The following is a 16,294-nucleotide window of genomic DNA, read 5'->3' on the forward strand; positions in this document are numbered from 1 at the left end:
CACGGCCCATACTTACAGACATGATACTGTATAGGCTTTTGGGCTTATGCCGTGTCAAGAAAATAAGGTGAAATTCTTTACGTTTTGCAGAGAAGTGTGCTCTGCATCATCAGAAGAAATCTTGACTGTCCACGAGGAAGGCTTCTTAAACAATGACTCTTTAAATGTAGACGTTATAATAGAAGTGGAAATGGTACGTTCATTCGTCACCAGATGGCCCCCGGACGTGGCACAGTGCTAGCATTCGAAGCTGAAGCTGACCGAACCATCAGAATCAGTCTAAGAGGTTCACGTAACATATGACATTGACAGGTGTATGATATTGACACAAGCCTAGAATGAAACATCTGGCGATGAGGAATGTACGAATTTGGAAAACACTGAGACGAAATAACAATAGTGAAGGGACAGGGAAGGGAACTACCTACGTAAATTCTTAATGGCTGGCAACCAGGTATTACTTAACTGATAGCCGGTGTCCCTCTGGAAATTCCACAGCTTCCCGTATAGGACCTGTGGTGTACAGATAAGAAAGGATTTCCACACCCTATCAATACTGTTTATTGTAAGAATTAGCTTACAGTACCAGTTTCGAACCTAATTGGTCATCATCAGCTGAACATAAATACCTTTACATATGTATTAAACAATAATTGACGTTACCCTGTCTAAAGGAGGATGCCGTAAGGAAACACCGTATCTGATTGTGTCCAAATTGGGCATGTTGAGTGTGAGTTAGTTATGTGTTATGATTTGACTTTAAGGTACATGGGTATAAAGCTATCTTCTTCAGGACTAGAATTTTGACTGTAAAATCTATCCTAAGCTTAAATCTATGTTATATACACAAATACAATAAACACATTAAAATACACAGAACATATTAAAGTACATTAAAATAATGAGTATAAAATATTTCATGGACTTGATAGTACGTGTCTAGAGTATATCTTCATTCTGTTTTTTAGAGTCCATAGTTGTGCGGTACATAATCTGGTGCTTGCATCGTTGGTAATGTTGTAGGTCTCTTAAGAAGTCTTATTGTTTACTTAAATGATGTTTTCACGTGTATATATGATAAACTGCTTTTGTTGTTAACAAAATCTGATTATATAGACAGAGGTAAGTATGTGCAGCTGTGAGTGGAGTCTTGTTCCTTGAGTTTGGAAGCAGATGATATGGTCTTGGTCATTCATGTATTTTTCTTGATATTAGGCTATTGTGGTGGCTCCTTCCTCGTCTATATCTGTGTGCTGGTGTTATAGTTGTTGTTGTTGTTGTCGTAGCTGGGTTGCATGCGATCTGCTATCAGACCAAGACCATATCATCTGCTTCCAAACTCAAGGAATAAGACTCCACTCACAGCTGCACATACTTACCTCAACAACAAAAGCAGTTTATCATATATACACACACATGAAGACATTATTTAAGTAAACAATAAGACTTCTTGAGAGACCTACAACATTACCGACGATGCAAGCACCAGACTATGTACCGCACAACTATGGACTCTAAAGACAGGAATGAAGATATACTCTAGACACGCACTATCATGTCCCTGAAATGTTTTATACTCATTATTTTAATGTATTTTAGTATTTTCTGTCTATTTTAATGTGTTTATTGTATTTGTGTATATAACTTAGATTTAAGCTTAGGATAGATTTTTACAGTCAAAATTCTAGTCCTGAAGAAGTTAACTTTATACCCATGTACCTGAAAGTCAAATCATAACACATAACTAACTCTCACTCAACATGCCCAATTTGGACACAATCAGATACGGTGTTTCCTTACGGCATCCTCCTTTAGACAGGGTAATGTCAATTATTGTTTAATACATATGTAAAGGTATTTATGTTCAGCTGATGATGACCAGTTAGGGTCGAAACCGGTACTGTAAGCTAATTCTTACAATAAACAGTATTGATAGGGTGGAAATCCTTTCTTATCTGTACATGTGTAATCTGTCAATACGGAAATGAAACTCGTATATCAACAAAGGGCCTATTGTGTCTAGTGTGGGTAAGAGCTCGAGCATCTTGAAACATGACATCATGACCCGACAATAGAGCGTGCTCAGCTATTGCTGATTTGTCTGCTTGGTTGAGACAAATATTACGTTCATGTTCCTTGATACAGGTACCAATGGACCGGCATGTTTGGCCGATGTTTACCTTACCGCAAGTACAGGGAATTTCGTATACCCCAGGATGTAAAAGTTGGTACAATTTGTCCTTGGTTTTACTCAGACTGTGAGCAATTTTAGTGGTGGTGCCAAACACAGTTTTTATTGTGTTTGTGGAGGACCTTGGCAATTCGATCTGTGGTGTTGTGAATGTAAGGCAAGTAGGCAGTTCCCTTCACTTCTTCCTTCTGTGAGCTTTGCTTGGTCTTTTCCCTGGGATGCAGGGCTCTATGAATCTGCAAATCGTAGTAACCATTACCCTTGAACGCGACTTTGAATGTGTCCATCTCCACCTGGATATTTGGTGGCTCACAAATTTGTCTCGCCCTCTTGGCAAGTGTCGTGAGAATATCTTGTTTTTGTGCTGGATGCTGGTGAGAATCTACATGAAGATAGCGATTTGTGTGGGTAGGCTTACGATAGATGGTATGTCCTAAGGAGCCGTCCGGTTTCTTACCAGAACATCCAAAAAAGGAAGGCATCCGTCTGACTCCATCTCCATAGTGAATTTTATTGAAGGATGTTGCTGATTTAGGTGGTTTAGAAATAGATGAAGTTTCTCAGGACCTTCTGTCCAGACCACAAATGTATCATCAGCATACCTCCACCATATCATAGGTTTGAAGGGTGCCGAAGCAATAGCCTCCTCCTCAAAATGCTCCATAAAGAAATTAGCCACTACGGGCGAAAGTGGACTTCCCATAGCTACTCCGTCCGTCTTTTCATAAAAATGCCCATCCCACAAGAAATAGTTGTAAGTCATGCAGTGGTAAAATAGCTTAGTTATGTCCTCAGAGAACAGGTGTTCAATCAGAGACATGACCAAATCAATCGGCACTTTAGTGAACAAGGACTCCACGTCGAAACTCACCAAAAGTGCATTAGGTTAAAGGATTATGGTTGACAGCTTGTTACAATAGTAATTAAATATTTATTATTAAGGTCACCTTTGCAATAAAAGCTATACAATGTTTTTATATTACATTCAGGGACTAGTTTCAACCTAACTGTAGGTCGTAATCAGTGCTAAGACAAAACAGCGCTACTAGAGGCAAACCCGAGGGAATTTTAAAATGTACATATTTTACACAATTAAAACAAAGGAAAGGAGAATGAAATTTTACATAATTACTACACAGTTAATAAAGCCAAAAGAAAAAGGGAATGCCTCTAAAACAAATGGGTATGACTAGCCGCGAAGACTAAGTCATTTGAAATTAAAATTGGCGAATGGAAGGAATCCCGGGCAAACTCCGGAGGGTAAAGAAAATTTAAATTAAGAAACTACATTTGACCCAAAACATGAACTACACTAAATAGTGCTTACCTCGGAGGGCCAGGAGACCCATCAGATTGAGGAGACTTCTTCTCCCTTCGATGGTCCAACAACAAAGACAACGGGAACAAGCTTGGGTCTGGCCAAGTGGCCAGCGACCAGAAATGGTGAAATCGAAAGATAGCCAATTAGCGCACCCGCTGTTCTTACATTTTCCAATAGGAAAGGGTTTTATTTTGGCCAATGAGAGCCCCGAGGATGTGGTGAGAAAATACCATTCATAGCTTACAAGAATTTCCTTTCTGATGCAACCGGAAACTACCAGAAGCATCTTACCAAACCCGGCACGTGCGACTACGCCATGCCCCGAAAGTTATAAAGAAAATCCCTTTACAGAATAAATGATCTACACATAAATTAAGTTGCCAAAAATAAATAACCCTAAAATTATTAACATTTTTCACTTACAAAAAAAAAAATTCCTTAAAACACACATACGGTATTTTTAAGATCTATGTCCAAGTAATTCTTGAGGTTAAATTAATAAATTTCATTGTTTGTCCGTACTGAACCAAGATTACAACTTTTATTATAATTTGAATCCACCTTATTCAATACATAAAAACTGTTGTTTAGATGAAATTACAACATATATTTCAATCAGAATTAGTTTTGACGCCCATTTGCATCATCATCAGCTGATATAGGTTCTTGGAAAAATTAGCAATCACATAAGTTTATCTACGTCAAATTGAACACAATTTAAAACCATATTAACAACCTAAAACTGTGTTACGATTATCCTGTCTCAAAGTCCATATTTTCAACAAGTCCGGGACTTGCAAGTCATAAATCTTAAATAAAAAACATATGCAAACCGGTTTGCTCACTAATAAAATAACGTGGATTTAAAAGAACAACAACTTAAAAATAAAATAATCTTGAAGAAACATTAGCTTAATTTATCACACTTCTTAAAACGTGACGTAGAATCGTGTTAAAATACTTCAATAAAATCTTCAGAGTCACTTTAATGGAGCTATCCTAGTGAGGTGGAAACGAGCAGTCGGTCCTTTAAGATGTTAACAAGTACAACGTTCCCAGTTCAATGCAGGCCTGAAATAATAGGAATGTAATAAACTATCACTTAACTGAAGAGGCAATATATAAAATTACGTCTTATAACGTAAACGTTTTTACGTGACTCACCTCAAAAGATCACTGTCCATGCGAAGCACAATGAAGCCTAGCGAGCAGTGTTGTGATAGTAATCAAGTGTCCAAGGTTGGTCGGGCCGAAGGGGGGAAATAGGGGAAAGTGGGAGGAGCAACTGAGGAGTGGCAACTTGTTGGAGCTCCGGAGGGCGTGGTCATAAAAAGCAACTAGTAAAGCTATTACGCGTAATATGAAACACCGTCCTATTGACCGGGATATGTATATTTTTAAAAAACTCGATAAGGAAATCCACAGAGTTAAACTACACACTGTCTTTATAGACTACACTAAGGCCTTCGACCTCGTGAATAGAAATATAGCAATCGATAAACTGGAAAAGCTCACTGGGAAAAATTACATCACAAGGATTTTAAGGAACATTCTGAACAAAAATTTCATACAAATAAATGACAATGTTGATATATCAGATCCGATAGAACAAACAAACGGAGTTTTGCAAGGTGATCCGCTTAGTCCGCTCCTATTTAACATAGTAACTGCGGACATAACTCAGAGCATTTTAGAACAGAAAAGGTCAAATTGTACGCATATGCGGACGACATGGTGCTTGTATCCACTGAGTTAGCAAATCTCCAGGAGGTTTTCAACAAACTTACAGTATGGGCAACCGAGAACGAACTTCAATTAAATGAAAATAAAACTGTGTCAATGACTTTCAGGAAAGGAGGCAAACCGGCAGCTAGCGATGTTGTGTAATTTATAAAAGAGAAGCACTATCGATCGTAACACATTACAAATATTTGGGAATCACATTACAGACTCGCGGAAATGTATACAGTATCCATGTTCGGGAGAGAGTTATCGCCGCTTTATCAACTATGAACAGTATACCGAATTTACGGAAATTATCATTAAATACCGCGTTAAAAATTTTCAAGTTAAAAATCACTCCAATAGTGACATATGGTTTGACTTTAATTTGGGACCAATTAAGAAAGAAGAATCTGAAGGAAATCGAAAAATTAAAAGCAAGATTCCTGAAGAAGGCCTTGTGTATTTCAAAGTATACCCTCATGTCTGGCATATGTTCTCACCAGAGAATCCTTCTACATTGAGGATTTAAGATACGACGTATGCCTACCATCAACAGAAGCATACCAGAGTCTACTCCATGAACTGCAAGGAAAAAGAGAAGAAATATTTCCTGAATTTTACACTACAGATGCTATGGTCAACAGAGAATGGATAAAAGCCAATTATGCATTGAGACACTTCATGACGCGTTTTGCTGTTCATGGTTTTCACCACGATATCTGCACGAGAGACATCTACCACCAACCGGATGAACTATGCGTGTGCAAACTTTGTGATAACCCATGTGACAGATATCACGTAATGACATGTAAGCGTAGAGAAATATCTCTGACAAAATTCTGTGAAAATGCTAAGAGTATGTCCTGTAATTATGCACATTGTGCAAAATTAAATTAAATTAATTAATAAGGAAATCAAAAAGAATATTTGATTTTTCAGATATTTCATGTAAATTAAGGTTTGGATTAAAATACTGATCCAGGTGTATATAGCAACCCTCCGTAACATCCAGCAAACCTCCTTTTCCTAAGCTCTCCAAGATCCCAATGTCCTGTTCTATAGATGTGAATTTATGCTTTAGATCATGTACATGCTGGCCTACCGCAGAAAATCTGTTATATTTTATGGTATTAGTGTGTTCCGTGTATATAATTTTAAAACTTCGTCCTGTTTGATTAAGAAAGACCCAACGCAAACTCTACAACGCCAATTAAAACAAACATTAAAGAATACTTCCTTCCTCTTTACCAAACAGGAGAAGCAGAAATTAGTAAATATGAACCCGGGCCTTCCAACAGCGAGAGCACTCCCCAAGATTCACAAGGCCGGGGTTCCCATTCGTCCCATAATAAATTACAGACCCAGTCCTCTATACAAATTGGCTAAATTCATTCAGAAATTCCTTAAACAACACTATAGATTTACGGCAAACAAATCCATAAAGAACTCCATAGAACCGGTTAATAAATTAAGCAATTTTAAATTACAAGCTCACCATACCTTACATTCATTTGATATTGTCAACATGTTTCCGAGTATTAGAACCAATAAGTTGCTTCCTATTGTTCTCAAGAATCTAAGATCTTACAATCAGCTAAGTGAACTTGAAATACAAGATTTCATGAAATTGGTTAAGTTACTTGTAAATAATAACTTCTTCGTCTTTGACAAGGTCATTTATAAACAGGATGGGTTGGCAATGGGATCTCCGACCTCGGGAATCTTATTATTAATGTTTTAAACAATAAATTTATTGAAACCACCTATTCAATACTAGTTAAGTCTTTATGACTATAACAATCTCATTACATTAAGTTTGAGTATGGTACATGTTTCGCCTGGCATTGCAGGCATCATCAGCCATGAATTCTATCTCCAAGTCAGAGCTCTGAGTGGATGCTATATTAGTATTAATCATAGTAAATATTATTTACGTAACAATTGCAATGGAGTGATCAAGCCATCCATGTTTTAAAGTACTAATGTGACGTCCAAATCTTGTTCACATTTAATGGAGATAATATTAACTGTCAACATTCATGAGTTAGTAATGAGAACGGCATGATACATGGGTTTAAACCATCTGTACATTTTTACAACTTATTGGAGATTAACTTGTGCTAGAACTATTCTTAGAAACTATTTTTTACACAATTTACACTAATGTATACAAACTTATGTTACGTTTTGGAACTGAACTGGTCGATCTTGTCTTGAAGTTTCAGTGGGATGTCTTACTCATGTCCTGTCGAATGGAGATAATGCTGATACTGATATGGTATTGTAGTCTATTGAAGTCATAGCATTTAAATATTTCTTTTTATATTTGCAGGACATTAAACACTTCAGCTTATATGTTTGTTTTTTTTTTGTTTTTTTTTTGGGTGGGGGGTGGGGGGGGAAGGTCTAATTATTTTGTAGTCAACCTCACTTCTAGAAGAATGAGTATCAGTATTAAGGTGGGGTGCCTTAAAGTGGATGGCAAGAAATCTGTTAGAGAGTTTGATCAAGTTTTGTTAGATAACGGATTATTACATAACCATATAAACTTTTTGTATGTTGTTTTGTTGGAGCTTTTTGAAGTTATTCAGTGTGGATTGAAGAGCAGTTCACTGGTTTCTGGATGTAGTGTGTAGCTGGTGGGTGCATTAAAGTCCTTTAGACGTTACGAGGAGGTCCTGTTGTGTTGCTTGTGTGAGGTGGTCTGAACAGTTGCTGACAGCAATGCACCCACCAGCTACACACTACATCCAGAAACCAGTGAACTGCTCTTCAATCCACACTGAATAACTTCAAAAAGCTCCAACAAAACAACATACAAAAAGTTTATACTGTTATGTAATAATCCGTTATCTTACAAAACTTGATCAAACTCTCTAACAGATTTCTTGCCATCCACTTTAAGGCTGATACTCATTCTTCTAGAAGTGAGGTTGACTATACAAAATAATTAGACCTTCTTAAAAAAAAAAAAAAAAAACATATAAGCTGAACGTGTTTAATGTCCTGCAAATATAAAAAGAAATATTTAAATGCTATGACTTCAATAGGCTACAATACCATATCAGTATCAGCATTATCTCCATTCGACAGGACATGAGTAAGACATCCCATTGAAACTTCAAGACAAGATCGACCAGTTCAGTTCCAAAACGTAACATAAGTTTGTATACATTAGTGTAAATTGTGTAAAAAATAGTTTTTAAGAATAGTTCTAGCACAAGTTAATCTCCAATAAGTTGTAAAAATATACAGATGGTTTAAACCCATGTATCATGCCGTTCTCATTACTAACTCATGAATGTTGACAGTTAATATTATCTCCATTAAATGTGAACAAGATTTGGACGTCACATTAGTACTTTAAAACATGGATGGCTTGATCACTCCATTGCAATTGTTACGTAAATAATATTTACTATGATTAATACTAATATAGCAACCACTCAGAGCTCTGACTTGGAGATAGAATTCATGGCTGATGATGCCTGCAATGCCAGGCGAAACATGTACCATACTCAAACTTAATGTAATGAGATTGTTATAGTCATAAAGACTTAACTAGTATTGAATAGGTGGTTTCAATAAATTTATTGTTTAACATTAATAATTGAATTTTCAATACGGTCAAAATGAAAATAATCACTTGTACTCGGAAATTTTGGCGGAGATTTATCTGGATTCTTTGGAAACATACATGATGGAATGGAGAACGACAGAGAATTTGACAACATTCTGTTTTGGTCTAGATTTGTGGACGATACATTAGTAATTTTAGACGAATGTGTTAGGGACGCAACGGCTACTCTCAATGTACTTAATAACATTGACCCACAGATTAAATTTACTTTGGAGTCAGAAAGTAATGAATCAATTAATTTTCTTGACTTAAAAATCAACAGATCGGATTCATCTTTTGCTTATAGTATTTTTAGAAAGCCTACACAAACGGCAGTCACGATTAGACAAGACTCAGAACACCCACAGAGTCAAAAAAACTCTACATACAATAGTTTAGTAGAACAGGCTTTGAGGATCCCCATGACAAAAGCTAATTTGAATAAAGAACTCAATACAATCCGTTCAATGGCTAAGGTTAATGGTTTTAGTGAATGCTTTATTGAACGTATCATCAACAAGTTCAGGTACCGTTTACAAACCACTTTGTCCAAAGGCGTTCGCAATATTTACTTATAATAAGGATATATATAAGTTTACTAATATTTTCAAGAAACATAATGTTAAGGTTTCGTTTCGTACTGATAATAATAATACAGTTGTATTGCACAATTCAGAACCCATATTCCAAATAGGGTGTGTATAGATTTAAATGTAACAACTGTGGGTGCACATATCTGGGTACCGAGCTCGATAGCTGCAGTCGCTTAAGTGCGGCCAGTATCCAGTAATCGGGAGATAGTGGGTTCGAGCCCCACTGTCGGCAGCCCTGAAGATGGTTTTCCGTGGTTTCCCATTTTCACACCAGGCAAATGCCGGGGCTGTACCTTAATTAAGGCCACGGTCGCTTCCTTCCACTTCCTAGACCATTCCTATCCCATCGTCGCCATAAGACATGTCTGTGTCGGTGCGACGTTAAGCAAAATAGAAAAAAAATAAAAAAAAAATAGCATATCTGGGTCAAACAGGACGAAGTTTTAAAATTAGATACACGGAACATACTAATGCCATAAAATATAACAGATTTTTGCCACAGTAGGCCAGCATGTACATGATCTAAAGCATAAATTCACATTTATAGAACAGGACATTGAGATCTTGGAGAGCTTAGGAAAAGGAGGGTTGCTATATACACCTGGATCAGTATTTTAATCCAAACCTTAATTTAAATGAAATATCTGAAAAATCAAATATTCTTTTTGATTTCCTTATTGAGTTTTTTAAAAATATACATATCCCGGTCAATAGGACAGTGTTTCATATTACGCGTAATAGCTTTACTAGTTGCTTTTTACGACCACGCCCTCCGGAGCTCCAACAAGTTGCCACTCCTCAGTTGCTCCTCTCACTTTCCCCTATTTCCCCCCTTCGGTCCCGACCAACCTTGGACACTTGATTACTATCACAACACTGCTCGCTAGGCTTCATTGTGCTTCGCATGGGCAGTGATCTTTTGAGGTGAGTCACGTAAAAACGTTTACGTTATAAGACGTAATTTTATATATTGCCTCTTCAGTTAAGTGATAGTTTATTACATTCCTATTATTTTAGGTCTGCATTGAACTGGGAACGTTGTACTTGTTAACATCTTAAAGGACCGATTGCTCGTTTCCACCTCACAAGGATAGCTCCATTAAAGCGACTCTGAAGATTTTATTGAAGTATTTTAATACGATTCTACGCCACGTTTTAAGAAGTGTGATAAATTAAGCTAATGTTTCTTCAAGATTATTTTATTTTTAAGTTGTTGTTCTTTTAAATCCACGTTATTTTATTAGTGAGCAAACCGGTTTGCATATGTTTTTATTTAAGATTTATGACTCGCAAGTCTCGGACTTGTAGAAAATATGGACTATGAGACAGGATAATCATAACACAGTTTTAGGTTGTTAATATGGTTTTAAATTGTGTTCAATTTGACGTAGATAAACTTATGTGATTGCCAATTTTTCCAAGAACCTATATCAGCTGATGATGATGCAAATGGGCGTCGACACTAGTTCTGATTGAAATATATGTTGTAATTTCATCTAAACAACAGTTTTTATGTATTGAATAAGGTGGATCCAAATTATAATAAAAGTTGTAATTCTTGAGGTAGCGCGGTGTTAATTTAAACGACATTTCAGAGCACGAAGCACTCCTTTTGACTTTCTCATCTTTATTTAATAAAGTATTAAGTCTTTAAACTCTAGTTTGATTTTCTACGCTTTGCATAGTACCTACCCGTGTCATTTACCCCTACTACCTCATCCTTCTGCCCCACCTTAGTCTCACCCTCCCCTCCCCTCCCTTCTCCTCTCCCTTACCCTCCCTCACTCTGTTCTCTTTTCCTTTCCGCTCTCTTACACATCTCCTAGTTCAGTCCCTCATTGCATGTCATGCATTCCATCATGCTGCACAAGGTGAGTTATACATTATTTTTCTTGTTCTTTCCCGTGCCTTAAATTCTACTCCACACCTAATTTGGCTCTTATTATTCTCATTAGGTCTTTCTGGTTTCACATTGAACTGGGACTAACAACAACCATTGCCAATCTTGAGGGTGAACTCCTGAAAGTTGCTCTTCCACATGTCAAGTCTTGGCTGCACCTCATCTTCTGTTTCTCCCCAAATCATGAAATCGTCAGCAAATGCAACTGTGTTGAGTTCATCCAATGCTTTTGTAATGCTCTTCATTATATCATCCATAGCTGTGATAAACAGGTGAAGACAGTCCATGGTGAGTGGCCCCCTCCAACTTGTACACAGCTGGTACAATCCTTATACAACATTAGGATCTTCCTTACATGTCCTTCAGGCACCTTCCCCTTTCATAAGCACTGTCAGATCTTCTCTCTCGTGACACTTTCTTATATCTCTTCAATATCCAGGAATACCATAACCAGCTTCTTGCCTTTCCCCCACAATCTGATTATGGAGCCCAAGAGCAAACAAATAACTACAACATCCAAGAATGCTCCAGTCTATTGTCTGAAGGTGACTGATATGACCTAGTAAGGGTTTCTTCTCTAGCCTTGTCCTCGCTGAATGCCGTACATGTTCAAATGTAACATTTTGTTTACATGTACTTATGTGTTTTACTTGTACCATAATTGTAGATCATAAACACCATACAATAAATAAATAACCGGGAGTGCAGTTTTGAAAGTTGAGATATCTAAGCAACAGGGGGCCTTTTTCTGTTGAGGTTAGCTTGTACTAACTTGATTTGGTACAACAAATTGTTGTTGATAAGAGTATCAATAATTCTTATGATTGCTTTTAATATTTTGTATTTCAAATACACCACCTCTTTTCAAATATACCTTACTGATTAGTATTATGTTTACTTGTAGGTGCGTCTTATTGGTGGTGTGCTCTTGGGATTAATGGAAGTTGCTTCAGCTTTCCATTTACACACGCTGCCCAAGTCTGATTCATCAATTGTCGTTGAGCCTTCGACACCAACTCCAACCAGCCCAACTCTGTTCCGAGAAAGTCTTGGCAGTCGTGAGTCTCCGCTTACACCTCGTGGCGTAGACGAATATGATGAACAAGGTAAACTGTAACAGACTTTTCATCTAAATTGGATTTCCTTATACTTCAATGAGAGCATGGCTGTAAACTGTAGTCCATTATCTGTGTTACATACATACATACATACATACATACATACATACATACATACATACATACATACATACATACATACATACATACTGTACCAGGAAATGATTGTGGGGCCAGAGCATGGGAAGGATCTCGGGTAGTGTTCGATTTATTATTGGAGCAGGTACAGAGACGGATAGTATCGCAGGGTGAATAATAGATGGTAAATCTTTTTGATAGAATTTATTAAAAATATTCACAGAAAAATCACCCTGCAATTGGAATTTCAAACTCAAATTTCTAACCAATATTTTCCAGAAAGTGTAAAATAGAAGATCGATGCTATTATCTTCTGTGACGTCTATTTGCTTGAGGATGTCCAAAATAAATATTACTCTTTTATAGATCATATACACTCTACAGTTCATCTAATATGAATTGAAATACAAAAATATCACTTTGCACCTTGAATTTTATCAAGTTCATCACTTATGGTGCTAACCTACAGTCTTTCTAATATTTTGAGCATAAAATGAACTCACACTGTCATGAAAATGTTGGTAGATTAAATGAAAATACTTGATCACTTGCTGTATGTCTCTACAGTTCATTTATGTTGAAAAATGAAATAAATAGTGCACTTGTAAATCCTAAACTTCATCTATGTGAAGTTAATTCAATTTATGAATGATTTTGAAAAAGGAATTTACACTCAGAAATCAAGATATGTACCTCTCTTGAATGATTATAAATTACGAGTTGATATTCATATGAAGCACTTGTTAAAGCACTGTAATGAATTGAGTCCTTTGTAAAAAGTCAGTCAGTAGGATTACTCACTCAGAATACGAGAAGATCTGCTTACAAGTGTTGGAGTTGTGCTGTACGGCGATTTGGTGCCTGGAACATTCCGCAGCATGCAGCCAAGGCTCTAACTCAGCATCGGCGACGTGTTCAGGGAAGATACCACGTTATTATCCCTCGTCGACGTCCCTCGATGGGTACCATAGTTGAAAAAACCATGTAAATCCCATGTTGGAAGCGACGTTCAATGTAGCAGAATCTCGCGGCACTTTGCCAAGATTAAGGCAATGTCGAAACACGGAAAGTTCACTTGGCACTATAGAGCTCACAAATATCACCAACACAAGTGGTAATGCACAGTTCTATTCTTATATTAATTTTACGGTGTTGAATTACAATTCACAGTCCATGCTACGGAAAACACAGTGTTACAAGTGAACTATGTAGGATGAGTGGAATGCAATTTTTTTAAAGACTTTATTGGCGAAGTATCATATAATGTTTTATTTATCATGACCTAACCTGTACTGTTATTTGTAGAGCATAAGATAATTTAATGACCTAACCTGTACTGTATATGTTGTAACATAGGCATTTGTAAATAGTAGAATTCTGTCTATAGTTCCTGGAAAGATCTAGAAAGTTACATAACTTTTGTCCTGGGTGTGTTACTTTGTTGGTATGTGTTCTAGAAAATGTGTTCTGTTTATTCTGGAAAAATACGACTTTCGCGATCATGCGTATTCTAGAAGGTTAGTCTAAGTTCTCGATCGAAAGAAAGATTGTGATTGGTGAGTCTAGGTGGCGATAGGGAACACGTGCATGCCGATTGGTTGCCTCCAAGGCCAGTTATTCCTATATATAGTGAGCGAGGTAGTGTTCGAAAAGATTCTGTATCCTGAATTCTGTCGATCTCGGTTTATCTGTCTGCGAGCAGCCTATCTGGTTGACGTCCCCCGGCTTCGGGGATGGCACTCTGCTCGGGTAAGCACTCTTGAATTCCGTTCCTGCTAAAATTTCCGTAATGTTCCGATTTGCTTTTCATACAGGAGTCTGCCCTAACCTTGCCTAGATTCACCAAATTAGTTACTTATGACGCCTTAGTTTTTCTGCTGGACTTACCTGTTCGTGTCCGAGGCATTCCCGTTTTGTTTCACTAAAATATGTATATTGTAGTTTGATAGTATTTCCCTTGGGGTTTGCCTCTTATAGTTCTGTATCACTTTAGGTACGCTAGATTTTGGATAACCTGTAAATTGCATTGTACTACTGCATTGGTAACTAGATGTACAGGTGATTTGTAATTTGAATTTACACTGCTACGAATAACCTATGTATATCACTGAACTTATAGCTCATAACTTGGAATGTATTTGTAGAATTAACTTGTAAATAATATTTTTAAAAACTAAGGATCACGGTGATTCATTTCGGAATCCGCTATCTAAGCCATGTCCATGCCTTTGGTAGGTTCCCAGCCCTTCCATCTTCCCGTTTTGTCGTTCACTAGTTGGCCCTACTGATAGTTACGTACTTGTTTTGTTGGAGATCCGCGTAATGCTAGTTACTGTGTTTCCGAGGGTGTAGTGTTTTTCTTATATTGTGTATTGTATTCTTACCTTCCCCTTTTAACTGTGTTTGTGACTTGTTTGGTGTTACCACTGTAGTAGAGGTAACAACAGTTTTTATATACACACAGTTCATGGAATTAAGATTTAACACTGTCACAGTTCATAATTGTCAATAATTGTGTCTGAGGTTCAACTGTCGAATAATGGTCACAGTCCATAAGCACTTGAAAAAGTTTTATTAACAACAGTCTCTGAAATAATACTGTTCACAGATTAAGGCGATTTTATGGCTGGATTTTCACCACACAAGTCTGCACTACTTAATATAGTTATAAAAAGTCCTTAATGTTCACCGAGTTTCTCGTAGTGGCGATTGAAAAATCGAGAAAGTGCACACAAAAACAGTCACATCTAGCCCTGTTATTGGACGAATGTTGATTGAAATAATGTCTCACACAGTTCACTGTTGTATTATTGTAGGAGAAATACATCTCAGATTGATTGAAATGGTCTCAAATTAGGATTTTAGTTTACCACACATTTAATGACTTAGAATATCGTCACAGTTCAAAGATACAGTTCAGAATTACGTGAAAAATGGTAAAGTTCACAATGTCGTTTAGACAAACGAAATATTTGACACTTCAATTCACTACTTCATTTATAGCTTCACTCAGTTAACACAATTCTAAGTATTATATCACGACCATTTAGTTCGAGAAACTTTTAGAATATTTGCGTCGTCGCAGCGCGGCAGAAACTTTACATACAGTGTCTTCGCACTATCTTCACAGCGTTCGAGTGTGGCCACTACTATGTCCTCGCGGTTCGCGACGGAGCATACTGTCCTTCATAAATGCAGAACACACACACACACACACACACACTGGTTATAACCTTGGTTCACTTACCTATTTATACCAGTCTGCAAGCAGCGCTCGGAATCAGGTGATGGGGTGATAATTCCTTCCAAACTTTAACTTATTATATTTCGAAAACCACTGAACGGATTGACCTTAAATTTGCAGGGTTTCACTTCCAGAATATTAGCTACAATTCAGCATTGGTCTTGTTTTAATTGGTCCAGGCGTTAAAAAGTCCATAAAATAATTTTCGAGAGATTTCCGAATGGGAGGGAAGCGGCAGGCAGCGGTGACGTCACTTGACCTTGCTCGACTTGCGCTCTTCCTCACGCAGCACAGCGGGAACGAGAACCTTCTCTCACACAGCTGTTCATGCATTGGAACTTAGTTGTACACTCAAAAATAAAATTTATAACTCGTATGTACCAGGGCCTATGCCTTCCTGGTACAATACATACATACATACATACATACATACATAACATACATACATACATACATACATACATATCTATTATAGACTGTTATGCCTTTTTGCATTCAGTTGCAA

General features: G+C 37.1%; 1 protein-coding gene across 1 annotated transcript in view; it reads left to right on the forward strand.

The window, feature by feature from the left end:
* The window catches only part of Vps13B (vacuolar protein sorting 13B), a 300,908-nt gene that overhangs the window by 240,171 nt on the left and 44,443 nt on the right, over positions 1–16,294 (forward strand). Inside the window, exon 21 of the mRNA XM_067152027.2 lies at positions 12,254–12,455. Coding sequence (XP_067008128.2) covers positions 12,254–12,455 — 202 coding nt within the window. The remainder of the gene's footprint in view (positions 1–12,253; positions 12,456–16,294) is intronic.

The sequence above is a fragment of the Anabrus simplex genome, chromosome 7 (assembly GCF_040414725.1).
Source record: "Anabrus simplex isolate iqAnaSimp1 chromosome 7, ASM4041472v1, whole genome shotgun sequence".
Lineage (NCBI taxonomy): Eukaryota > Metazoa > Arthropoda > Insecta > Orthoptera > Tettigoniidae > Anabrus > Anabrus simplex.